The sequence below is a fragment of the Gobius niger genome (genome assembly GCF_951799975.1).
Source record: "Gobius niger genome assembly, chromosome: 12".
NCBI classification, from domain to species: Eukaryota; Metazoa; Chordata; class Actinopteri; order Gobiiformes; family Gobiidae; genus Gobius; species Gobius niger.
In genome coordinates, this window is record NC_136863.1 from 29582763 (window position 1) to 29610657 (window position 27895).

General features: G+C 43.9%; 1 protein-coding gene across 3 annotated transcripts in view; it reads left to right on the forward strand.

Moving 5' to 3' along the window:
• The window catches only part of grm3 (glutamate receptor, metabotropic 3), a 108242-nt gene that overhangs the window by 12775 nt on the left and 67572 nt on the right, over nucleotides 1–27895 (forward strand). For all 3 annotated transcript variants that reach the window (XM_079567806.1, XM_079567808.1, XM_079567807.1), the window contains exon 2: nucleotides 26935–27465. In XM_079567806.1, the coding sequence (XP_079423932.1) occupies nucleotides 27118–27465 (348 nt within the window). In that variant the 5' untranslated portion in view covers nucleotides 26935–27117. The remainder of the gene's footprint in view (nucleotides 1–26934; nucleotides 27466–27895) is intronic.

Below are 27895 nucleotides of genomic sequence, written 5' to 3' on the forward strand. Positions count from 1 at the left end.
TGCGGAATTTGCATTTTCTCCCCAGGTTCTCCAGTTTCCTCGTGCCTGTGTGTGTGAGCGGTGGTGGCGTTCGGAGCAGTGTTCATTTCGTCGACTAAAATATTTAGTCTTAATTTTAGTCAAAGTGATATTTTTGACGACTAAAATTGGACTAAAACTAAATTAAAAGTTTTTCATGAGACTAAAACTATGACTAAAATGTCCAGATATTTTAGTCGACTAAAATAAGACTAAAAATGAAAGGGAGAGACTAAAATCATCCAAACTTCTATTGACCGACTGAAAGAGCCTCAGATCATGTAAATTCTCTGCCAAAGGATCAGCTCTGAGCTTTGTTCATGTGGAGCAGCTCCATGAAGCAGAGGAACAAGATTAAATATGATTATCATGAATATTATAAATGCAAAGTCGACTAAATTAGTCGTAAATGTAGTCGACTAAATTGACATGCAATTTTAGTCGACTAAAACTAGACTAAAATTGAAAAGATTTTTTTGACTAAATCTCAACTAAAATTGAATTACATTTTAGTCAAAAGACTAAGACTAAAACTAAATTAAAATATGTTGTCAAAATTAACACTGGTTCGGAGGGGCCGATGGCGCAGATTGGCCTCCTCGCTTCTGTCAGTTGACCCCAGGGCGGCTATACTATAAATAAATGCTTTTCCTCTCCTTTAAACCATTGGTTCTCGGTACCAGGAAGTGGGTTGTGGAACCGTTTATGTTAACCTCTTACACCCCTGCTTTAACGGAGCCATTTTCTCCAGTTCAGCTTTACCCAAAACTAAAAGCTTCTCGACTGGAGAGCAGCAGTGTAAGGCCTCATTTGAAAGCTTTCAAAGTCTTTGTCAGTTTTGTGTCCTTTCATCGCTTTTCCCATTGCTTTTTTGTCATTTTTTTTCAATGTTTTTGTCACTCTTGTAGCTTCTGTTTTTATTTTTATTTTTTAAGTCAATCTTGTTGGGTCACATTTTTATTGCGTTTTCATCCTTGTTATGTTGACGCTTTTTTCCAGACACTTTAAGATCTGCGTAAAGCCAAACTGGAGAAAATGTCAGGTTCAAGTGGGGGCTAAGAGGTTAAAATTTTGAGGAAACAAGCCTCCATGTATGCTTTTAGGCTCTGTTCTACTCATGTAATAAAACCACATTTTGTATTAATGTACAATATGTTGTCGTAAATGTTGTTACATATTCAAATGCATTGGTGAACACTTAATCACTCATAAAACATTCATGCAAACCTGAACCGTCGTTAATATTCATAAGCACCTAAAAGTAGCCACATTACACGCTCTAAACAGTGAAGACAATCACACTTTAGGGGCTGATAGATCATTAACAAACCATTAGGAGAGCTTTGTGGAAATTATTGATGAGGAATGAGGAAATGATTACAAAATGCGCTTTCACTACGCAGCCAAACCCTTCCGTGCGAATGCAAACGCTTTGGCGCCGGGGTTGCGTCAGCCTGGGGAAGTATTGCGTCTCCGGATCAGCACCGCGGCCTGTGGACAGCTCCCACGGCCGCAGCACTGACCTTTTTTCTTCTTTATTTACTGTCTATCTATTTGAAAACATCTGCCCTTTTTTGTTGTTTGAGATGTTTTTTTGTTTGTTCTTTTTTTTTTGGGGGGGGGGGGGAAATAGATGTGAATGTGGGGCTTTTTTTTCTCCAAATAATCTTAGAGTCAGCAGTAGTAGAATGTTTTTTTATTCTACTACATTTGAAAGATTGATACTGTGAACTCCAATGCATTTATAGTGTAATAGCAGATTTTTATATATATATGAAAACACCTTACAATACACGATCCATGACAGTTTACTCATTTTATTCTAACTTTGAAGCTACAAAGTTAAAATTTCCCAACACATATTTGACACATTGGACAAATTACTCTTTTTTTTTTGCGGTTAACACCTTAACTACACTTCAGATTTTTGCAAATGAATAAATGTACCCAGTTTTCATTAGTTTGACATTTTTTGTGATGTGAATTGTTGCACTTCCTTATTGGACACTGACAGGAAGTGACATAGGTGGAGGTAGACTTTATTAACTGTTGCTGTGCCGACCGTGTTATACTAAAGCTGCGTTCATGTGACATCATTGTCCCCAGTTGGTTTGTGTTCATGAGCTTTTTCTGCAGGAAAGTGGGGATTTTGATATTGGAAAATAAAAAAAAATATATTTTATGACTGATTAGCATTTAGGTTAGCTAATCGTTTAAATGTGTTGTTAGCATCTCAAGAGCTAAGCAGTAGTTTGGGAGTTTTGAAAAAATATCACATAAATGTACTTTTTGCTAGAATCAGGCACTTCTCTCGCAATATTGTTACTCCGAGGATGACGACAGCTCGCACTAAACTCAAAAAAGTAGCAACTGTGTTTAACAAAAAAGCTCACATTACAATAAAAGAAGAAATCAGCTGATTTCCACAGTCTGGTGAGGGAGTCTGGAAGCTCGTCTTGGCCCGAGTTCCTCACTTGTTTTCCCCAGTTGAGTGAGCGTTCAGGTGCATTTCCCAACAGGGGAAAACGCTTTCTGTTCCAGACGAGATGAACGTGGAATAATTGACTTTTGCAGGAGCCTTTAGAACTGTGCCAACAGCCAATCAAATCTGTGTATCGATCCAATCACAGAGCATGTTGTCGCGACAGGAACCGAATAAACCATAAGCCAAACACGTTATTACCTGCTTCATCTTCTCTCAGAGGATTTTCTTCTTGTTTCCTTGTGCTGAAAGTTTTTCTGATTGATTGAAACAGCCGTTGTGCTTTCGTGTTACATTCTCCAAAGTTTAAACTTCTGCAGGAGAACCTTGAGATGAAGTCGTCCGCTCGGAGGAAACGGTGAGACGAATGTCACGGTCCTCGCTGCCGCCGTTGTTGGAGTTAGTACATGTCAGGTCAGTCTGCTGTCAGTGATCAGCACCCAGTCTGGTCAAGAAAGTTGCTCACATTTATCTGACGGAGGAAAAAACAGCAAATGCATTTCGTTTGTCGAGGTATAGCCTTTGTCGTCTCACCATTAGGCCGGTCTGTAAAGCTATAACGGTGCATTTGGGACCACAGTTTATACAGCTGCGTAGCAAGTAATGGATTTTACCAATTAATACACTTGACAACAAATAAATACAAGGTTAAGTGTGGATGCGTTTTTTTCTTTTTAACCGAGGCTGTGTGGACTAGGCCTAAGTGAACCGGAGAAATACTACAAGTATGTGAACAGCACTGCAGAGGGGTAAATTAGTGCCCGACCAATCACAGTTTGGTTATAAATGCTGACTCTAATAAAAAATCCCATAATTACTGCCTCAACCACTGCGGTAATTGCTTTGTACACTCGACTGAGCACAACTTAAAGTGTCCACCGGCTCTGCTTTAAAAAGGCATCTGTCACTGTCCAAACCAATCCGGCTTTTTCCCTCGGACTTCTACAGTGGTGAAGGGTCAATACTCCCTATTACCCTACACCTGTCTGCGGTAATACTCCAGAGAAGGGCCTCGGTGAGCAGGAAGGGCGTTGCCGAGAAGGAAGGGCCTCACTGAGCAAGATGGCCCCCATTGCCAGAATACCAGAAGGGTCAAAACCATAGCGTTGCGTTTTCCTCATTGTCTAACATGGTACACAAAACCATACAACCTTACACAACAGATCAAATGTCACACATTAGTTAGACTTTGTCAGTACTGCTAAACAACCTGTCCATCTCCTTTTCTTGTTAAATCCAATGGAAACACGTCCCGCTTCTTCGTGTCGCCAAATTTCTATTTCCATTTGAGAGAACTATAACAAGTTCAGGTAGAATCATATAAAATCGTCTTCATCCGCTGCACGGTGACTGTCGGCTGAATGAAGTCTTCTGCTTATTAACTTCTCCTCAGTATTCGGTACAAGACGCAGCACGTCCTCTGTGGCGCGGCCCCACCGTTCACTTGACACGTCCTGATTAAAAGTGGCTGTTTATCTTTACAAAAGGCCGCGCGGGTTGACAGTTATGTGAGCACGTGCGTCTGATCGGGATATCATGAGCGCGGAGGCAGGCGGGCTGTCAGGGCGAGAATTAGCTCCTTGTAAGGGCATCCATCTACTTCACTGTCATGTCCCGACCCCGGCGTCCCGGCGGCGCATCCGTCAGAGCGGCGCAGCGGGGCCCGAACTGTGCAGGGAGCGGAAGCCGAGGTTCAAAGCTTTTTTTGTGATCATATCTGAGTACCTATTTTCACATGTGTCAAAAATCACCCAAACAACTTTAAGTAAGTAAGTGCTTTATCTGTCATTGCGTTCAGGTGTTGGGTTCGTCCTGAGCCGCCATTGTGGCCCAACCTGAGCCGGTGAGAGCATGGTGTCCTGCACTGGTCAGCTCCTCCTTCCTCTCCCTCCTGCGCAGCTCCCTCCGAGCCGCAACAGTCTTTCACCATCTTCTGGGAAGAGCATAGCCGACGAAAATAATCTGTCTTATTCTCCAGGGAACAAACATAGGTCAGAACAATTGATAGAAGATTTGTGTTGCTTAGCTGCGGGTCTTGCCCGGATACCTCCTACTTTACAGTCTCTTTCCAAAGAATATGATTGTTTCTAGAGCTGGAGCAGAGTGTGTCCGGTGAGGGTTGCGCATACCACCCCCATTTTCCGATACCGATACCATAGCAATACCTTTTTCGATACATATACTAACATATTTGTCATCCAGAACCAGAAAACAGAACAATAATGTTTATTTATTCCATAAAACACTATCTTTTAAATGTGTATTTTTGATTTGACCTAAAACTACCAAGTCACTTCCTCATGTGCTGTCCCTGGACAAACAGCCTCAAAACTTTTATAAAGATATATCTTTTTCTGTACCTTCTTTCGATACTTTTCTTTTTTCCACACCAGTTGTACCTCCACTTTTATAGTTTAACGTTACCAAGATTCTGCTCTTTCAATTATCCAACACTCCCACGGTGGTGACTAACAAATGTCTAATGGAAAAGGGTTCCTCAAAACTGCATCACAGAAGCACATTACTTCTCCGTTCGTTTTTGATCAAGGAACAACACAATCATAAGTTTCAAAGCTCAAAAGCTCGATTTTGCGCGACACGCTCCGTTTAAAACCATCGGAGAGACATTCGCCACAGGCCCCAGCTGTTATAACGGTGAATTTTGTCCGTTTCCACAACAATCAATTCCACATTAGGGATGCAGAGGCCTGTGGTCGCCGGCACTCACACGGCCATCTGATGTGTCCCATAAAGCTCTTGCGATCATAACTATTGATTCAGTCATCTCCAGCACGGCTCCGGACAGCGCACTCAGCAGTCCTCCCGCTCGGACGCTCACGGGCACCAGAGTTTAGAAAGTCAAAACAGATTGATGTCATAACTTTCAAAGCGGTCAACTGTGTTCATTTATAATGGATGGATCTCAGATGGATCTCAATATAGCTGTGGGTTTTGAAAGGTCCTATAGCTTTTCCCCGCACAAATTTAAAACGTGTTGCAACAGTCTACGGGCAAAAAGGATTCCACTTCATTCACACAAGTTTCAGTGATCCTGATGATTAAGGCACAACACGTGAATCTTATGTTGCTATATGAGGTGAGACTTTGGATCTTGCTTAGTTTTCGAATGTGATAACATCTCAACCAACTGTTACTTGGCACTAGATAACTTCAATCAACTTACATATCAATCTATCAAAAGAGAGAAGACAAACAAACAAAATATATAATGGATATGGTTAGGGAATATACATACGTACATGCAGTTTAAATTTACACACATCACCAGGTGCAAGGCTACCACAGTGGCAAAGCAAGTTTATTAATACCGTGCATTTCGTACACAAGGCAACTCAATGCGCCTTACATAAGAAGACAATGCGAAATTACAATCAGGTTAAGTTAGTTTAGTTTAGTTTAGTTTAGTTTAGTTTAGTTTAGTTTAGTTTATTTAAGCAATTCCAAGCTAAGTTTTTAGAAGAAAAAGAAAAGAAGCACAATAATGCCCAAAAGGGAGTAGGCTGAAGCAGTTAAGGCAGTGAAGTTAAGGCAAAGCACATATAGAAACATCAAGACATGGGAACTACACGATGACCGGCCATTGGTTGGGGGGCGGGGCTGAAGAAACATGTTGAGGCAGATGCAGAACAATGGGGGCGTGGTTAGGGAGAGGTATGGGTGTGCGGTTATTTACATTCTGAAAGTCAGTGTTATGCAAAATATGACCCAGGGAGCTCAGTCCTTCTGGTTTAGCTCCGTGGCTTGGCCTTGAAGGGAAAGTGTTGATGGAGTAGGAGAGATAAGAGGTCCAGCGGCTTCAAACCTCCTCTCTCTGGAGGAAGGGAATTATTCCAGTAATAGTTTAGAAATTCATAATGAAATAGCGTTTTTCTTGGTCTCAGCAAGCAGAGTTCTTCCCTTTTCCTTCCAAGATATGGTCCATCTATTGTCCGTCTCCACAGCGAGCAGCCAGGTCGTACATAACAGTCCATCGTTGTTGTGCGTTACTTTCTGGTGTAATTCCATCACTCAGTCACTCCCTGGTCCAAAGTGCTGTCATTCCAAATTTCCAATAATCCAGGGCAGTCCATCCAATAAGCCTCCGACCAACAGGACCGCTAGGAAAACGACGTCCGTCGCAAACCGAGCTGTGACAATCCAGTCAGGGAAGACGACCTCGTCCATGGTCTCACTGAAAAAAACTCATCAATTGCGCTGAGATTCCAGTTAATCAATTCCATAGTTTAGCGGTTCGGGAGGACAGCAAACAGGTGGTCCAAGAGGAAAAATAAAAGTCAGACAAGACACTCGCAGAGGCAGGAAAAAGGCAAGAAAGCCAGAAGCGTGAAAAATCGTATGTGTTTTCCCCTGCCGTGTCTCGCCTTTAGTGTTTATGCCGTTAAATGAGATACGATCTACAGTGTTTTGAACTATTCCATTGAGTAACAGGTATGAACCCAGAAATGTCCAAACAGTTCCTTTCTGGAGACGTCGTGAGCTGTTCTGAGCTCAAGGTGTGTTCATTACAGCACCGTTGATGTGTCAGCATTTCAGTTCTCTCTTGTCTTTCCCACACAATGCAGGAAAACATATTTTCTTTCATTTCCAAATGGATGGACAGTTCTAGTTTTTGTCACAAAGAAAGTCCAGACGTGTTTCCTGATTGGCTAATCTCCCTGTCGTTTTGTCCCATCGGAACCCGGGTCGATAACGCAAGCTCCCAGTTTAGAAAAGGAAAAGACATCGTTCCCGGGCCGACCTTTGGCTATCTGCACGCCACATAAGGACCAGGAAATCAATGCTCCTGTTTCCCAACACAACACAGACCCGTAACCTCTGACCCCGGTGTAGGTCAAACGCCCCGTCCCGGGAATCGATACGGGAACCTGGGCTTTTCCGCGCCAACGATTCCAAACGATCCGAGAGCTAACAGATTAGGGGTGAGGATGCCGGAGGACGATCGGACTGGATGTAATTAGGATCCGTTAATCTGACGTTCGCCGCCTCTAAACGGTATGGATTTTTGTGAGGGCTTCTTGTTTTGTGGCGATCCCTTGGGATTCGTACGGTTCGTTTAATCCGTGATCCATTGTTCTCCATTGACAGGACACTGTTCCCTAAACCTTATGGGACCAAATTCACAAAGCGAGACAATACAGGTGATAGGGGAATCATGAATTTAGAGACTTTTCCTGAAGATTACTCATCGATTACGTGGGCTGGGTACCACACTTTAACCATACTTGGTTTTCGACACCGATACCTGAACGATACTTTTTGCGATAGAAAAATAATGTGTGGGAGATCTGCAAATTTATCAGGTTTATCTCCAATGTCCAGAAGTACCCGACCCTATGGACTACTCATGACTAATCGAATTTTGCTTCATAAATCAGTCGAGGAATGAAGATATTGTAGCAAGGACCACGCCACAACAAAGTGCAATTAAGATTTTATTCACGAGGTTATAGTGTGGAGTGAAACTGGGTGAGACTGTGGGAGGGGGATCCGTCTCAGATGAGTCCAGCTCTTCAGGAAATAAAACAAACATGGAGGGAGGGAGGGTTGACAGTTTCAAACACACGGAGATGACGAGGCTTGGCTTGGTACATAAGGCTCATGGGTAATTAGAGGCGTGGTTAGGTGAATGCAAAGCGTGGTTGTTTGAGGCCTGCTCCTGAACCGAGTCAATACATATTAACTCCATGCACGGATGCTACAATTTTCCTTTTAAATCCATGCCGAAACTTGAACATAATTGTGAAAATTAGGCAATCATTTGTGTTGAGCCCAAATCTATACGAACTGTACAAACAAACTAGTCCGAGAAACTGGTCTGATAATGAAAGGTGGAAGAATGTGAGTGAGGAATGAGCGAGAATGTGTCCAGAGCTCTGGCAAAGGAAGATTTTGTTTTCCTCCGTTCCTTTTTTGAGTCTATAAGGACGTCTAGTGGAATTAAGAGGTCGGCGGTGTATTCAGGCGCGAGGGCTTTTTCAGTGGATACAAAAACTTTCAATCGATTTTCAAATCAATTCCTGAAGTGAATGGGTGTGATGTGGTCTCTCTATTTCCAGCAGATCTCATGAGAGAGGTCTGGCTGCTGCTGCTGCTGCTGTATTTTGGACCAACTGAAGCCTTAAGCTACAGGCAAAACACAAACATTTTCAGGTTTTGGGTTCGTTTGCTCTCTTAATTCTTGCACTGCTTCAATGTTTAGCTTTAGGTTGATTCAAGGGCCTCACACTGTTGGCCTGAACAACAGACGGGGTCGACTGAGGCGTGGTGTGGCCGCAACGAGCGCTTGTTTGCTTCGTCCCTTTCTCCCTCCTCATCTTTCCATGAAGATCGTGCGGCCTCGCGTACTTCATTCAGCATTTTCAAACTCTCCCAGGGCATACTGCAAACTTTATTCCACTATGAGTTCAGCATCGGCCGTGTCCTGACTCCCAAGAGAAAGAGCTGAGAAGAGAAGAGAGCTGGCTGTGGTATTGAAGAGCACCGCGTGGGACTCTACACGCTGCAGGAACATGATCAAAAACACCAGCGTGTACGTTCGCCCCCCCCCCCCCCATATCCACTTCCACCCCCGCACACCCCCGTTTCACCCCCGTTCTGCGCAAGACATTGGTCTGTCAGAGGAAAAAGCTCAGGGAGGGGCCGCTGTTGTGCATAACTTTGCCATTGGCCCTATGTGTCTGTCCAGCCCCCGTGAAACCCACTTACTGCACCAGGTATGAAAGCATTTTTCTGGAAGTGTTGAAACCAAATGTTCACTGTAGCGGAAAATGCGGACAACAAACTTTCCAACCTTGTACTAAACAATGTTTTTTAGCTTTTACAATGTCTAATTTCTAGCATGATTTTTTTTTTTTCTTTTATGAAAACCATAAATGATAGAAAACGTGCAATACATTTTCCCCATATACATTTTTTTTTAATGTATTTATGTCACTAATCTACAGTTTCTATCTCATGGTTAGAAATGCGTTCATTATGAGTATTATGTCCAGGCAAGGGCGTAACGTTTTCGGGGGTCTTGGGGTTCTCCCCCAGGAAAATTTTGACCAAATGCATACAATTTCCTAGCCTGGGAATCCCCATGCTGCTGTGTGCACTCGAAGCCATGGCGGAAATTTTCACATGGATTTGGGGACCAATCACAGAGCGAGGAGGGACGGCAAGACGATGATATTCGATATACGGAAGCTTGTAGTTTGTTTACGGATAAAACATTTTTCTTTTTAAAGTGTATTTACGGATCCAACATGACAGCAGCGACGCCATATTTTGATCAAGCTTCAGACCGTGTTCTAAATAGTTTAGCTCGAAAGTTTACAGCGACTGTCATACGTCATCTGATACGATGATACGATTGGCTATGACTGTGTGCAGACCATAGACTGTAAAAAATAATAGATGTCTTATGCTCATTCCTCCCCGTTTACCATAATGACCACGGTCATGGAGGAAGTCATGGGGGATTTACAGACTCCCCCTCCCCAGCTCTGATGAAGCATGTTCCTAAAAAGGACATACGGGCGGGATTTTCACCTGTTTTTGGCGTGTAGCTCGCGCTGTTCCAATGCTAACAGTCCGAGCCTCATTAAGTACGAGATTTCAAAAATTATTTTTACGAAAACCAGCCTGGTTTCTATATATTGTGACTAACCCAGCGTTATCTCAGGAGGAATATCTAGCCCAGTCTAGTGTTGAAAAATTTTGAAACCAGGCGTTAAAGTTGTTTTTAAGGTGTCTAAACTCCAATGCTTTTCAATGGGGGCCTAGTGGCGATATGGAGGTACTACAGCAATGGCGGAGCAATGGCGGCCCCCAGTGTCATGGTCATAAAGCAGAGCAGCCAGTGCCCATTGGTACAGACACATGTGATAGACATTCAACCCAATAAACGGCTATGGACGATCATAAACCACACCTTTCCTATGAGAAAATGAATTGGTGGTCCCCAGACTAAATATCACTTGTGATATTTTGTCCGATAGCCAGGCTAGCACTTAAAGGCATTTTTGGTGCATAAAAAAAAAAAAAAAAGTAAAAAAATAAACTCAGCCAACCTGTATTTACTCTTTTTTTTAACAACTACAGCACAGAATCCTGGGGTTCAACACAGGAAATCTAAAATTAATGTTTGAACACAAATATCAGTATGAATATTGGGGGGGTTGTTCTTTGCCTATGTGTAGAGGTTATTTTGTATTACGATAGTTGTTGTTTTTGTGCTAAGAAAAGACCAACCTCTTCAATAAGTTACTCGAGTAAACATAGTAAAGGAGGCGATCTGTTTCTTGAATGAGGCTGCGCTTCCTTCCAGATGGAGGCAGCCCGGGTGAGTGGCGCCTTCTGCAGCTGTTGTGTGTTGTCTCCTGCCTGTGTCCTATTTATGGATCATCAGTCTAAAACGCGCTGAGTGAATTATTAATGGTCAGAGCCCATAGCACCCTTTAAAAGTGTCAGCAGACTGGGACGCCGCGCAGCCACGAAACAAAACACAGACAAAACGCGCACACGGCGGGCGCACGGCGGTCAGCGAGGCCAAAAAAAACAGGAAAAGTAGAGCTCGGAAATGTTCCAAAAACAAACATTCTCTCCAGGCAAAGTTGTCAGGTACGGCTGGAAAAGGGTGTTTGGGATCGCAGACCTATTCACGGGTAAAATAGGTTTCATTGATAGAAAAGTGTTGTTGTGAGTGGACCTCTCGGAAAGTGCAAATGCTTTCAGAATCACAGTAAAGAATATCGTCGTCTATATTCAAGAACCTGTCCCATAATGATATCCTAGTTCCCCTCTGATGGGATCTTTGTAATTTATTTGCCAACCATAATATAAAGAAAAGAAATACAGAAGAAAATACATTAGTTACACATATCTATGTCAGTAAAACGTTCAGATTGATATCTCGACATTTATTTTTTCCCTATTCACCTGCAGTGTCCCACCTTTACTTTATTAAAAACGAGTCCAAATCAAATGGAAGCAATGCCCTGAAGAATATGCAGCAGATGCCCCGGTCTGTCCAGTGTGTGCGCCTCAGTTGGAGACGTCTTGTCTAATGTGCTGCTGCTGGACCTCGTGTGAGACGCTGTAAGGTTCTGACAGCGGCCTGCCCCGGTCAGCCTCACACGACACGTCTGTAACACAAGATTAGACCTGAGATAATGGACACACAGTCAGCTTAGGGTCACTTCCAGACCAGATTTGTTCAATTTACATGAATATTAATGTCTAAATTAGCCGTCAGGGGGAAGAAAAGAATGAATTAATGCCCACAGTTGTGCTTTGACAGGCCTAAAGGCCCTGGGCTGCTGTTTGAGACATGAGTCAAATCACAATAACCTTTTTTTGCCATGTGAATCTATCCAATAATGTCTGACAGATTGAATCCAGGAAGAACTTGACATGATTTTTATTTGAGCGACTTAACAAACAAACAACCAAACCAATATCAGCAAATTATTTTCCAAATGTACATGATATTCCACACATATGAACGTAGATACATGCGACTTTGGAAGCATGGTGTGATTGCAATAAAATTAAAATAAAACATTTGTAAAACAATTGTGCAGAGACATGTCTCAATTTGAGTTGTTTTGAGATTTTGTTGGCCATTTACCCTAGATTATTGAACTCATCCTGAGAGGTTTCTGACTCAATTCAATACATTTCAGATTCATTTCTTTGCCAATGGAGTAAATAAAATTCAGTCAGTTTTACTTTCTTATTTCCAGCGCGAATACCTTAAAACCAGTGTGACATGTCATCAAACTAGCAAAGTAATCTTGGTCCAATCAGGGAAAATGTTGTCCAGTGTTTCAATGCGTTGATGCAAAACTGCAACAACTTCACCATACGATAAGACTCTCGATATAGAACTATACGAATCCCGATGCAAAGTTTACTATACGATACTTATCCCGATACAGAGTTCAGGATACAATGCGTATCATGAAGATGATTATTCGTATTTTTACAGTGTTGAGTATATATTCAGAATTTAAATAAAAAAGGCTCTCACAGGTGCACATACGGGAGGTTTTTATCATGCTTTATGAGCTCAGTTTGTAATTTAAGCCGTTTATTGGAGTCGTTATAGAGAGTTAGAGTCTTCTGAATAAAGGCTAAAGTCATACAAACATATTTGAGTATCACGATACAGGTGCCTTAATACGATACGCGTATTGTCACGTACTCCATAACGATACGATATTTCGTGCACAGCCCTTCTATTAACTGATTTTAAACTTTGTTTCGCATAATATTACATAACTGAAGCAACTTCTTTATGATTAATGATCAAACTTGTAGCTTTTCTGAGCTTAACTCGACGGCTCCACTCGACAGTACTCCAGAGCAAACAGACTGAGACGGCATCAGAGTTTCAAAAGGGATTCTCGCCGTTAAAACACATTGTGATGCGACTAAACCCAAACAGGCGCACAGACTTGTCGGGTTTCCAGGTTGGAGAGCTGTTCCACGGTTCATCGACCCTACACCACTGCTCTCAGCTGGAGACGTGTCATCCAGCTCTGAACTGCCTGTTAGGAGAGAGGGGGAGGGGGAGAAGGAAGATGCTTGGGTTTTATTATTAACCATTAATAATCTCCCCTTAATGACCTTAATCATTAATCACCTCAATTATGTGATTTTGTTTACATTACAACCTTTCACCTCAGAGCTTTTACTGTTTTTTCTCTGGATTTCCTCTAGCAATGCATTTCTCAATGAAGGCATATTTTAGGTTTTTCTAGTGTTTGGACAGGCTTAGTCAAAGCATGGTAAAAAAAATAAAGTTTCAGATAACCTTGACTAGAACTCTGCATTAAGTTTTGGCATCCATACGATGATTTAGGGAGAAATTATTAAAGGAACAGAAGGGTTTTTAGAGGTTGCACAAGCTGCTCAAAGTTTCCTTGAAATTTATTAATTTTGCCTTTTCAGCATAGGTTCAGCGGACCAGGTGGTCCTTGGTGAGGATCCACCTCAAGGAGTTCATTTCCAAGCTCTTTGTGGTCTTTGTGGTCTTCAGAGCAAGATGGATGGCTAAGGGGATTTACTGCTTTAAGGTGTGGATGTTCAGAGAGCAGTTCACCTTGAAAGCATGTGAAGAGCATGGCGTACTGCAGTTTCTTCTCTTTGTAGCAAGTCTCTACATCAGAATGTGGTTTGAAGCCCATCAGCAACAAAAGCTCCTGCAAAATAAGCTGTCACAGTATGAAAATTCAGTTGTTAACAAAGCAGCCTTAACCTTAACCTGGCATTTTCCGACTCCAATGTGACACAAGAACAGAAAGAGCTGATGGTTCACAACATTATGGAGAAGGAAGGGTCAGAGGTTCCACCAAAGCGTGATGCCCTTAATCAAGCAGATTATGAAGGGAAGCAGATCAGTGATTTTGTCACCACCAGCACGATGCGCTTCTTTGAAATTCTGGACCTGCCACAAACATTCTTACGAATTCCTGAGGCAGACTGGGCTGATGATGCAGACTTTCAAAAGGCTGCTAGAATTGTGCATTCCAGGAAAGTTGTCAATGATGTTGCAGAAAGGGGGTGAAGCTTATTCAAGACTTCAACTGTAGAATGAAGAGCAGAAACAAGTTGTGAAAGAGCACAGAGGACTTTCTAGGTAACATTGTATGCATTTGGCTCACTATGTTATAGTTTAGGGCAATTTTCAAGTGTCTTGCGCAACCTCTAACTATGAATTCATTTGCATTCAATTTTGACCCAAGTAATATGGCCAGATATAGAACCAGGTTCTAATCTAGGGAATCTTAAAAAAATAAAAAATTGGACACGAAAGCAGCTCGGTGCACTGTTCATGTAACACCTCCATAGTAACAGTGAATATATCACCACAATTGTCATCAGTGAAATTTCAAGGGCCATTTTCTAAAAATGCATTTTTTCTCACATTGTAGCGACGACATCCACACTTGAAGTAGCTCCGACTCAACAGAATATCCCCGTCTTGAGCTTAAGATTTTGAAGGGTTCTTCAAAAGGACTTCTCAATTCCTAGCCTCACTTATTGAGCTTTGAAAGTTACATAAAATTACAAGAAAGCAGATCAAATCATACATAGATCAACATAAAAATGAATTAATTACAGTAAAAAGCAAGAGGACAGATAAAATACTTTCAGTGTCATATACAAAATGAAAAATAACAGTTTTCAGCCTGAATTTGAACATTGTCAGCGTTGAGGCTTCACTCACATCCTCATTTTAGATTTAGCCTCAGTTCCTCAGTAGCCTGAAGTTCTGACTATGTTTAGTCCTGACTCTGGGGACCACCAGGAGACCCTTCCCTGTAGTTCTTACCATGTTTAGTCCTGACTCCGGGGACCACCAGGAGACCCCTCCCTGAAGTTCTTACCATGTTTAGTCCTGACTCCGGGGACCACCAGGAGACCCCTCCCTGAAGTTCTTACCATGTTTAGTCCTGACTCCGGGGACCACCAGGAGACCCCTCCCTGAAGTTCTTACCATGTTTAGTCCTGACTCTGGGGACCACCAGGAGACCCCTCCCTGAAGTTCTTACCATGTTTAGTCCTGACTCTGGGGACCACAGCAAAGTTCTCAGGGCCCGAGATGGTTCATACAGCTCTAACATGTCAGAGATGTGCTTTGGTGCTAAACCATGAAGAGACTTGTAACAAGCAGAGCTGTTTTAAACTCTATTCTCTGAGCGACAGGAGCCAGTGCAGAGACCGGAGCACTGGACTGGTCGTCAACCCATCAAGCAACCCAAACCCCTTCTGAAAAGATACTATATTTTACCCCGTTCGCTCACAGTGTGTCTCGCCTCAATTTGAGTTTCCCCGTTATTGGATCAAAAAACATCCGCTCCATCATCGGACCGTTGCGCTCAACCGTCTGCCGCGTTGTTGTCGCAGCACAGTTGGCTGAGCGGTCCTCCACATCGCCTTTAATTTGACACAATATGCAAACGAGATAATATAACGCCAGCTTTTTCAGTCGCACTCGCCTGGCGGATTAGTGACTGACGAGTTGCACCAGGCTGAGTTGAAATCCTGACCAGCCCAGTCTCTCACTACTCACTGTCTCCTCCTTACACTCTTTTCAAATTTTCGGAACGATCTGTATGAAGTTAAATTTATCTTATGTGGATTGCGTAGCGTTGTGGACGAGGGACGGAATGCGCTGACCTTTCAGTGAAGTGAAGACTAATCTGAAGGCACACGTTTACCAAATGTCATGACATGAGCATCACACACGGTCAGTTTGCTCTATTTCTTACACTGACGTTAAAACTAAGACGTTAAAGGAGAAAACTGGCCAAAGATGTTTTCACCTGCCGTGTCTCATAATACACCATTTGTTTGGACTTGGTTTGCTTCCATTGTTTGTGAAGTTTAAACTGTTAGCAACTCATTCTTAACTTTCCTAACACATTTCCAACATCCCAGTTCTTCACAGGGATGAGTTTATAAGGAGGTTTATTGGATGCACACTCAGGGCCCAATCTGGTGCAGACGAGGCCGTTTTCTTGCATGCAAACAAATGGTGCATCGCTAATGTCTCATGTGCTGGCTGGGGCATGGGAACTTTGTTTTTTGAAACGGGACCAGAAGAAAATACTTTTCTATACTTGAAGACCTTCATCAGAGAGCAAACATACAATGAGTGTTGACTCTACGTATGTTGTGCTGTGGGAAGACAAACGGCCAGGAGAAGGGGTAGTTTCGAAAAATGGTTCTGTGCAAAACACAAAATAGCCTTGGACCTGGGACACCAGCACATTGTGGGTACATTGTGTCAAACATCTTTTTCATGTAAAATCAAATAAAAAGGACAAAAAATTTATTAAATCTACAAACATACCACACTCATACAAATGAGAAATAAACGTAAAGATTTAGCTTTAGCAGACACCTCAACAGTAGTGACCTTACCTCGGCTTGCTCATAGTCAAAATGCCACTGAGCACTTTTACATTACAAATGGTCACCACAACGCTGCCCCACCACAACACCAGCGTCCATGACAAGTGGAATACAAATGCACTTTTAAACATTGTTCCTTTTTTATCCTCCATTGCATCTTTGCTCGCTTGTGAAAGTCTTTACAAGCGACTTCCCCTGTCTTTTTAAATTTGTGATATCCGGTGTTTGTTCACTGCCCTGATGGAGACGGTTGTCAAAACGTGTTGGCGTTGTCCATGTTTATAAAGGACTTTTAGTCCACTGCTTTGTAGATAATGTAGGACTTTATTAATTTCACAATGGAGAAATTCACTAGTTCCATCAGCTCTCAAGAAACACAAGAGGTGCCAAATAGACAAGAAATGTGCACTCCAGTAATAGTAACTAGAGGTGTCTTATATGCAATGAATAGAAAGCTTTAAAGCAGAACTAAGGAACTCATGCTCCTAGAGGCCACAAGCGCCACTGCAGATGTCGTGGTATGTTGCGTTTCTTACTCATTATTGTCCGTGAGAGTAAATACTACTGGAGATAATTTTTTTCACTCATATTTGGCTGTGAATACTGAGTTGCCCATTAACCTGTTAGCTTCTTCTTAGTGATTCCATTAGTGTGTATTGGTGACTCCGACCCGGCGGCAGCGAAGTTGCAATTGTGTTTTTCTGGTCAGAGACACCAGGGGGAGATGAAAGACCCCCCACTCATCCCATTAACACTTGTATCACCCCCAGAGGGACTACGGAAAGGATTTAGTAAGGTAAACAAGTTACTTAGTACTGCCTCAAAGGGGAAAAGTATATGTACTTACGAATGAAGAAAAAAGAAAACCCCAGACCTCTTGCTCCAGTTTTGGTATGGTTTCATTTTTGATGTGTGACAGGCAAAAAAGAGTTTGAAACATATAGAGATTTTATTATTTCATTTAAAAAGAAAGTTACCAGGCCCCACGCTGTCATTCAACATTTATGCTACATCCTTTTTAAGCTCTCCCTGGACAAACCACAACATTTGTTTTTCCCAAAGTGAGTTAAACACTGTCTGTGTCCTGAGACAGTGGTCCCACTCGGGCGCCGGTATCAAAGACCAGCCCGTGCCCCCCCATCCGTACCCAAACCAGGTCCGCGGAGAATATTCTGCTCTGGTGTGGTCAGTAGGAGGAATAAGCCCGGGGAGAGGCCACCAGTCGCCATCCCACTTACTGCATCTCTTTCTCAAACCATTTCGGGAAGTTCACCATTGTTTCTTTGGGCTTGGTATGCGAGGCACGCTTGTCCCTCGGTGTCACTGTCTTGGCAACATTTTTGTCATTTTTAAAAGATACAAAGTGCCGCACGGCTCGGTGGCTCCTCTCGAGACGGGAGGCGAGCTTTGGGCACTTTCCAGGAGGATATAATGAACAGACTTTTTTTTATTTTTAGCGTTGGGAGAGAGCGGGCGCTTTTAAACACCAGAGGTATTATTTGGCAGGATTTAGGGGGAAGAGTGGCTGCCAGTTAAATTGAAGTTAGCTTCAGAGGCGGAGTGTATGGGAGTAAACTATTGTGTTACGGAACAGAAGTCACCGAGGTCACTGCGTGGAGTTTGTCAGACTTTCGACTGTGCGCGCACCTCGTAATGATAGCTGCAGGACGTAACACTCCAGTGCATTTTGGATAATTGCCGTTTTAATTTGTGGGGGCGCGGTGTGACTTTGAACTTGCCGGGTCGTTTGCGGCCGATCTGGCTCTCGGAAACGATTCTTTGGAGTCAGTTGGAGGAGCTGGTTGAGATGAAGGTTCGGTTGATCCTCCAACAGTTCATCGATAACTGTTCGATTGATTCATCAGTTACTTTGCCAAGGACAAGGACACATTTTGACACCACAAAGCAATACTTTTTCGTCTTTTGATGAAAATGCCATTTAGTTTGAGTAGACTTAGTCAAATAGTTCTGTTTTCATTTTAGTGAAGATTAATTTTATGTGAATTAATTTGTTTATTTGGTCGGGACATAGCCTGGTTTTACCATACGCTCGTACTCATTTAGTTTCATACTGAGGGTCTGGACCTTCACAATTGAGCTCCGTTTTCATGTGGGAGGGGTGAACTCCTTTGGAACTATTGGATCTGATTTTCACTAGTGTTTGTGAGTGAAGCAGCTATCATGACTCTATCATGACTCTATCATGACTCTATCATGACTCTATCATAACTCTATCATAACTCTATCATGACTCTATCATGACTCTATCATGACTCTATCATGACTCTATCATGAATCTATCATGACTCTATCATAACTCTATCATAACATTCCTTGCGCATTCCAAGACTTCAATTTTAATTTCTGGATATTTGGGAGCCGAGCCAGAACGGATTGAGGTTTACTTTTGTATCCGCCGCCATTGCCAAACTACAACCAGCAAATGCGGCGCAAATGCTTGACGTCACCTACAAGCCCCGCCTCCCCCGCTCGCTGAATGGTAGGTTGAAATTCAACCGATGAAACGTGGCCACTGAGATCAGACCCAGACGTACATGTAGGGGGATTATAATTGACTGGAGTTTCTGGATGACTAAAGCCAGGCTAGTCCAGACAGTGCATGTTAAAGAAAACTCACATGAGACTAATGCAGGTAAACCGGCCACGCTACTTTTAGTCAGCAAAATATGACTAAAAATATACAAGACTGGTGCGAGTGCAAGCTAGAAAATAGTTAATCTGTGGGAAGGTTGCACCTAATTCACCATTTGAAATGGCCTGTATTGCAGTTTCAGGATCTGATTTGTAAACAAGAGAATGTCTCGTGACTCTGGTGCTTATCCATTTTTGGATTGCTACTCGTTTTGCACATGAGCAAATACCCATAATCCCTCACCTGTTTAAAGTTCATATTCTTAGATTTGTGTAACAGTTTCCAAAAAACCCAAATAAAGCATATGCTGCATGGTAAAACCTTTAGGACATGCCAAAATGCACACTAACTTCTGTTTACTACAGAACAATCCAAGTTTCATCGAAATCACACAAAGCAGTTAAATAGATACTTTGGTCCATACAGTAAATGTATCCATACGTTACTGTTACGTGATGATGCCCTATTCATTACTATGGGAGTCGCCTGACTGACCTGTGGCAAAAAGACAAAAATCTTACTTTCCTCTGATTTGTATTGGAAAATACCAAAATAATCCTGTGGACTGTTCGGTTGGTCAGTTTGCATTTTCTTACAAAAAGGTTAAACAGTGACCCTTTTGTTCCCTCGTGGACCGTTGTTTCTCTTTAAACTGTCGGGTTGGGAGGGCGAGGGTGGCTGTGCAGAGCGCTCTCCTTAGCCCTGATGAGTTGGTGAATGTCAGGCCTCTTCCTCCACACGCTCTCCTGAGGCTCCACCTGCAGCAGACTAACACTCCCCGTCTTTAATACTTTATAAGAGCACAGAGCGCGTGCAGATTGTGGCTCATTCACATTTCTGGATCAGCAACTGCTCTCCCTGCGACCGGGCGGTGCCACGGGCTGAAAAACATGCGCAATAATAGGCTGAAAACAAAACAAAACGGGTGATTCAGTACATTCAGGCGTGGCTGAACCCAGAGTGACCGCAGCAGATCCAGGGGCAGACTTTTGATCAATCCTGTATGAGTTTGTTGCTTTTTACCGCTGAAGTGTTTGGTCTGTATTCCCAAGATTTTGTCAGAACCCAGACGAGTTCTTTGCTTTATAAAAGTCCGTAAACTATCACCGGACCTGCTCTGAACGCTTGGGCGTCCATCATAGTGTCATAGACCTGCCTTTGGCCAAAAACTGTGGCTTTTAATTTGTGTTCAAGACAGATATCCTTAAAGGAACAGGCCACCATTTTTACATACTGAGATATGTTCTTGCCTGAGCTTAGACGAGTTAATGCGTACCTGTCTGGTCTTTGTGTGTGCTCTCAGTCACGCAAAAAGATCAAAGATGTTGTTAGCATTTGGCCTCTCCCAATGTATTCCTATAGCTCCAAATGGGGCTGAAGTTGGATGTTACCACGCTCCTCCACAGGACGCACAAAGACCAGACAGGTACGGATCAACTCGTCTAAGCTCAGCTAAGAACATATCAGAGTATGGAAGAACTGTGTGCCCTCAGTCCCGCAAAAAGACAACAGATGTTTTTAGCATTGGCCTCTCCCAGTAGATTCCTACAGCTCCAAATTGGGTGAAGCGACCAAGCTCTTCCACAGGCACTCTCAATGACTAGACAGGTACGGATCAGCTCATCTAAGCTCAGGTAAGAACATATCTCAGAATGGAAAAACGGGGCACTATTATAATACCATCAGAGGAGGTCACCTCTCGTAAACATAGAATGGCAACTGCAATACACGTTTCTTGATATTTATAATCATTCATGTTCAGCAAAAGTTTAAAATTGATATCCCTAAATTATTTGACCTTTATTTATTGAAGAGGAATAATCTGGTTTTCAAGGGGGTCCTCGAGTCCGGGTACAGAGACTGACCTTACAGCGGCAGTCAAATAAAACACAAAACACGTACCAAAAAAACAACAACTTACTTTACGATAACTGTAAGTGCATTAATATAATACATAACTCATACAAACAAAGACATTCACTCATACAAGACAAACACATGTAATATGTATGTACCTAGACACACACACACCTGTAAACACGTATGCACACATGCGTGTAAAGTATTCATGCACCATGCTTAAAATAGGTTCAATTCCTCCTGTTTAAGGGATCAACACTATCAGTGGTTCCACTGTAGAGCAGTGGTGCAGTAGTGACCATTGAAAGTCCTGACCTGTGCCCACAAACCAGCACTGAGGGATCAAACATAATAATAATGAATAGAAATTAGAAACAGTTGCATGTGTTCTGTAGATGTCGAGCTCTGGCATTTTTAAACACTGGAAAGGAAGTCAAAGAGTGAATTGAAATTGGAAGGTTATTCCACTCGGTGCTTTATGTTGAAATGCAGATCTTCCTATTTATTGATTGATTTGAGGAATGATAAAATAGATGTGTAGATTTTTGCGTCGCAAGTTATAAGATGAGCTAAATGGGATTATATATTGTTTTAAAAAGGAAGATTAATCCGTGTAAATGAATGAAAATGCCTTCTATCACGGGTCAGCCAGGACAGTTGATGGTACATTTCACAATGGTGTGTTCTGTCGGGGCAGAGGATAAATCTACACAGGCTATTATAGGCGGTGATGGGAGACTGAAGGCAGGAGGCTGAGGTGTTTTGGTTTACGATGTCGGCACAATCCAAGATAGGCAACAAAAGTTGAGAAACAATTATTTTTTTGACAGGAAAATTAAAGGGTAGTGGTTATAAAATTCTAAGTGAGCAGTTGAGCTTATAGTTACATTATGTACATGAGTGCTAAATGAAATAATTATATTAAATCCCCTGCAGCGTCTGGCCTTCTCGCCGTCATCTGTCCTGGTTAGTTTCAGCGATGCGGACATTTTGCCTCACACTAATGTTGTTCTGTCTGAGAGCTGATCAGATGTACCCATCCAGTTTGGAGGAGTTCACCAAAGGAACCCCTCATTTCCATCTCGGTTCTGTGGTAAATCTCCCAGTGCGGATGACGGCTTTCGGAACTTTTGCCGCCAATGGAAAAAGCTCCCAGTCTCGTTTCCTGCTCCCCACGGACCGGTGTTTTGCCATTTGTCCATATCGGAGCTCCCTCTAGAGGCACTCGAGCGCCACCGCGGCTAATTGTCCCAGAGCAGATGCAGATCCTCTCGTCGTAAGAGACGGGGGGGAGAGAAGGGAATTGAGAGCTGAGAAGTAGGACCAAGAGAGGGGGAGATAAGAGTTAAAGGGATCGGGGACAGAGATTGGAAGATGGGAAGAGAGGAGAGAGAGAGGTCGATGGAGAGATTAGTCAAAGAATGGGGGAAGAGAGGAGAGGGAGATGGGGAGACGAAGGGGAAGAGTTGAGGGAGAGAAATGGAGAAAAGAGAGAGAACTAGGTGATAAAGAGATGGGAGAGGGGGAAAGACTTAGATAGCATCGTTTACAGAGCTGCTGCTGTTTTATTAATGCGGCTGACAAAAATACATTATTCAATGAGAAAGAAGAGTTATAGAAATATATAGAAAGCAACCGACTAATAATAATAGTGCTTTACACTTGTATTGCGCTTTACAAGCAATACCAAGTTTCATAAAAGCGCCACACTGTCGTCATTATGCCTCCATACTCGGTGGTGGTAAGCTACTGTTGTAGCCACAGCTGCCCTGGGGTAGACTAACGGAAACGAGGCAAGCAGTCTGCGCCATCGGCCCCTCTGACCACCACCAACCACTCATTCACTACAGTCACCCAGGCTTCCTGGTGTTCCCAAACGGTCTCCCATCCAAGTACCGACCGGGCCCTTCCTGCTTAGCTTCCATGGTCTGACGGGATCAGGCAGTGGAAGGGCCACTTACAGGGCTGTCACGATAATGACGATATCGATAAATCGGCTATATCGGTATTTTATTCCATGTTCTATGGTTCTATGTACATGTCTGTGGTGGGATAAGTACTTTTCAAACATTTTTAATCTTTAGAGTTTGTTTCTCTGGCATCTCTGGCAGGTCGGTGGGGAGTCCTTACCTCAAGTGGAGGAGTTCAAGTATCTCGGGGTCTTGTTCACGAGTGAGGGACGGATGGAGCGTGAGATGGACAGACGGATCGGTGCGGCGTCAGCAGTGATGCGGTCGCTGTATCGGTCTGTCGTGGTGAAGAGGGAGCTGAGTCGGGGGGCAAAGCTCTCGATTTACCGATCGATCTACGTTCCCACCCTCACCTATGGTCATGAGATTTGGGTAATGACCGAAAGGACAAGATCGCGAATACAAGCGGCCGAAATGAGTTTCCTTCGCAGGGTGGCTGGGCGCACCCTCCGAGATCGGGTGAGGAGCTCAGTTACCCGGGAGGAGCTCGGAGTAGAGTCGCTGCTCCTTCACGTCGAAAGGAGCCAGCTGAGGTGGCTCGGGCATCTGTTTCGGATGCCTCCTGGTCGCCTCCCTCGGGAGGTGTTCCAGGCATGTCCTAGTGGGACAAGGCCTCGTGGAAGGCCCAGGACACGGTGGTGGGACTATGTCTCCGAGCTGGCCTGGTGTCGCCTCGGGGTCCCCCCAGAACAGCTGGAGGAGGTGTGTGTGGATCGGGAAGTTTGGGCATCTCTGCTGAGACTGCTGCCCCCGCGACCCGGCCCCGGATAAAGCGGAAGAAAATGGATGGATGGATGGATGGCATTAAAATGTCTTTAATAATGACGTTTATTGCAATATTTCCGTGACTCAACATATCGAACTTCACGTTCTGTTATCGTGACAGGTTTTGTGTCTAGAGTAAATTTGCTTGCAAACCTAAGTTCAGATTGTTGATTGTTTTTGAGGTCAGCCACCAGCTCCTGTTGGATGTTCCAAAAACCATAGGAAAAAAACGAGGTGATAGAGCCTATACTCTGTTGTGTCTGTCAGGCCTCAGTTCAAGTCCAGACTGAAAACACACCACGCCTCTATTTTTGACCCAGGACTCCCTCGAACAAACACAAAAATCACCCAACAACGGGGCAGTCCACACAAGTGAAAGCTTTTTGCACTAAGAATGATTCGTCAAAGATTTTTATTAGCTGTGGCGCAAGATTTTATTCACAAAAACACATTTCTCAAAGGGAAAAACTGAACTGGAGAAAAGGTTTTTAAGGTTAAGTAAGTGGTTAAACGTTTCTGCTCAGGGCACCAGAACGGCTTGCAACAGCTCTGACCATTTACAATATACACAAGATGGAACAGATACAAAAAAAAGATATATAATGCACAGTGGAATAGAAAGAGAGAGAGACGGTGAGAAATGGATGGAGAGAACAGAGGGGGGATTGTGGGACGAGAGAGAGCGCTGTCACAACATGAATTAATTGAGTGGTGTTGTGTGATAAGCGGGATCAGCTGCGCTCGTCCCCGCTGCTGTAATTTTAGGCTCCTTTCATGAAAAAAAAAGAAAAAGAACACGAAACAGAAAAGGCACTTTAGCCGAACGCTGTAATTACACGCCGAGAGGGGGATTGATACATCAAGATAACACGGCGCGTATTTGTTTTTAAAGTCACGGAGAAAAGGCTGGGGAAGAGATCCGATTATAGGAGGCGGGACGGGGAGGGGGGGGAGCGCGGTGTCTAAGCTGGCTTAACCGCGGGGATACAGCAGGAAGAGAGAGAGGGAAGGGAACACAAAAGGGGAGGAAGGAAAGAGAGGGAGAGTAAGAGAGGGGAAGAGGAAAAAGGAAGAAAAGGGGAGAAAAAATACCGACAACGCCTTTGTTAGTCATGGCCTGCTCAGCCCGGGGAACAGAGACATCCCGTTACACCGTGTCCACACAAACTTCGGCAAAGTTTGGGCCAGCGATCCGCGCAGAAGGGAGTGCGGTATATGTCCGTTGGCAGAGTGCAGCAGGGGGGGGGGTTTGGACAGTGCAGGTGAAGACTCGATCTACAGTACAAGGCGTGAGGCGATGGTTGTCAGGAGGGAGAGAGAGGAAGCAGAGAGCTGACAGTGTTGACCATCATATACTATGAATCCCATTGACAACACTGCACCGGCAGCGGATTGAATTCATTTGTCATAGACTGGACTCTTTAGTCGAAACCTTCGACAGAATTCATGTTTCCATGAGTCTTGTTTGTCCTTGTCGGCACATTTCTGCATTTCGTACACATTTGTCATTCAGAGCGCACACACCGGGCAAAAAGTGAAGGCGTTTGCATCGATCGAATGTGTAGTGCTTCGCCTTGCAGTCTGTTATGTTAACTCAACTAAGTTCTACAACTAAGTTCTACAACAAAGAGCAATAGGTAGCGTTCACGGGACATCACAACATTCTAAAGGGCCTATAGTTTAAAACAGAGGTGGAGCAACTGACGGTAACGAACTGTGGTAACTGACAAAATGCATATTTGTATGTCTTTGTTTTTTGGCTCATATCTCAGTCATTACTGGAGGAATCCACATGAAACAAAAACTGTCACAAAGTTCATTATCTCCTCTGTCAGCACTCATAGAATTTGGCCCCTGATCGAAAACGATGTGCAGTGTAAGGCCCTGTCCATACGAAGTCAAGCTGAGGATCAAACGTAAAGATATTTAATCAATCCAGTGTATCGTCCATACAGCCCGGCGTTTTGGGGGTTTGTAAATGAACATTTTCCAAACTAGGTCCCAGAGTGGAAAGATCTCAAAACACCGTTTACGTGGCTCCGTTGTTACGACGTCAACTTTTACTAAAACAATGACATCACAGCACCAGAGTGGTGTCTGTTATCCATACTCATGGATCTGTGATGGTTTGACTCCGCTCCTCTTTGCTCCACTGCCGTCCACAAGCCACAGGTGACAAGTGGAAAAACACGGCCGAGACCGTCTGTATTTTTGACTGACAGTAAAAGTCACTGACAGGTTTTTCTGCTTTTGTCCCGTTACATCTGAAGGATAAACTCTCCTCCTCGTCTCTTCTGTAGATCCTAAATCCTTGAATCAGTTTCATTTTCACTGTTTACGCTCAACAAAAGTTTACTGCGCCCTCTACATCTTATTCTATTATCTGTGTTAGCGTCACAGAGCCTCACACAGGCCTGGAAGATGAATTGCGGCGATTTCACAGACCTAAGTCGACCCATGTGGACGCACACATTTACTAAGCTGGCTTCGTGCTTACAAAGAAAGTTTCTGAAAATATAAGAGTTTTGTCTTCGTGTGGATAGAGCCTAAGTGTCGAGAACAGTGTCTTATCAACTGAGAAGACTGTAAAGTTGTCCATGCACTTTATGCTATATACATGTAAATAAAGCTCCTTCTGTTTCTTCTTAAGTCCAGCACACACCAGAACGCTGCACGTCGCGGCCCTTCAAAGGGTTTTTCTCAAACGGTGGGATGCTTGAACCGCGTGATTTATCCATTCATCATTAATAAAATAAGACACGTAGGTCAGAGATTTGAGAGAGCAAACGCGGTGCTTCAGTTTGCTCGGTGTGTGGTATAGTCTTATTTTTGTTATTGTAGCATGGGCAGTGCCAAATTTTAGAGAGCTGTGTCAAGTCCAAGTCGGAGTCCACTAGCTTAGTGGTTCTTAACAAGGGGATTGGGAAACCTGCCATTGGTATTCCAGCTCCAACAACATATAGCACTCAGAACAATCTGGGATCACGCCACCTTGGTTCAAGCACAGCGCAAATCCATGAAATGTTTGCTTTTGAACAATGTTGTATTTGTTTGGAGGAATAGCAGCTTACCTTGTGTCGTTCCTTTGTCGCATTGTTAGTTTCCGTTCCATTTCGAGCAGCACAAGATGGATTTAAATGTGTTCGATGAATCAGCCGCATCACAGGCACGTTTTTTCAGCCGCCAAAATGTCTCTGTGGTGGAACCTCATCTGGAGACCTATGTTCTGACCTTTGCCCTCTCTTCCTCCCCCACAGGACTGATGCCCAGATGCTGTGTCCTCCCATGTGCGCTCCACCCCTGCTCTCCCTGACCACTTCATGGGCCCGCGCTCCACCCATCACCGCCCCGCTACCAGTCCCGCCCCTCGCGCCGTACACGCCTCCCCCCGCCCATAGCCGCCGCCCCGCCTGACCCACCCCCACCCCCCCGCGCACATCATGGTACCGGCCCTGCTCCTCTTCTTCTTCTCCACCTTCCGGACCGTCCTGCTGTCGGTGGGCGGCGGAGGCGGGGGCGGCGGTGGCGGCGGCGGGGAGGCCGGGCAGTCCAAGCGGGAGGTGAGGATCGAGGGAGACCTAGTGCTGGGGGGGCTGTTCCCGGTGCACGAGAAGGGGGCCGGGATGGAGGAGTGCGGGCGAGTGAACGAGGCCCGGGGGATCCAGCGGCTGGAGGCCATGCTGTTCGCCATCGACCGGATCAACCAGGACAGGACGCTGCTGCCGGGGGTGTCGCTCGGGGTGCACATACTGGACACGTGCTCTCGGGACACCTACGCTTTGGAACAGGTACAGGCCTTTTCATCACTGGGTTTTATCCTCCTATAAACATACAGGAAGTGCTTGTTCCTGATCCAGTTCGTAGTCAAACTCTCCCGCTGTCACTGCAGCAGGAGGAGAGAGTTGTGCGCCCTCTGCTGGCGTGTTCTATAGCTGCATTCTTATAGCATCAGAAGCATAGAAATAAACAGTCACCAAGTCGGTTAGTCAGGGAGACTTTTCAGAGTCCGTTAGCCTGCTCAATGTGTTTTTCCTATAGCCGTTAGCATTAGCCATCAATCACAACTTATGAACAAATCCAGATGTTTTCAGCTGTTGTGAACCGGCCACACTGAGGTGAGGTCAAAGCCTCCTGAGAAATCATAAATGAATATGTAGACCTTTAGCGATGTTACCTTAGATGCAAATTTGCATAAACGTGTTACGTTTTTGCATTTTG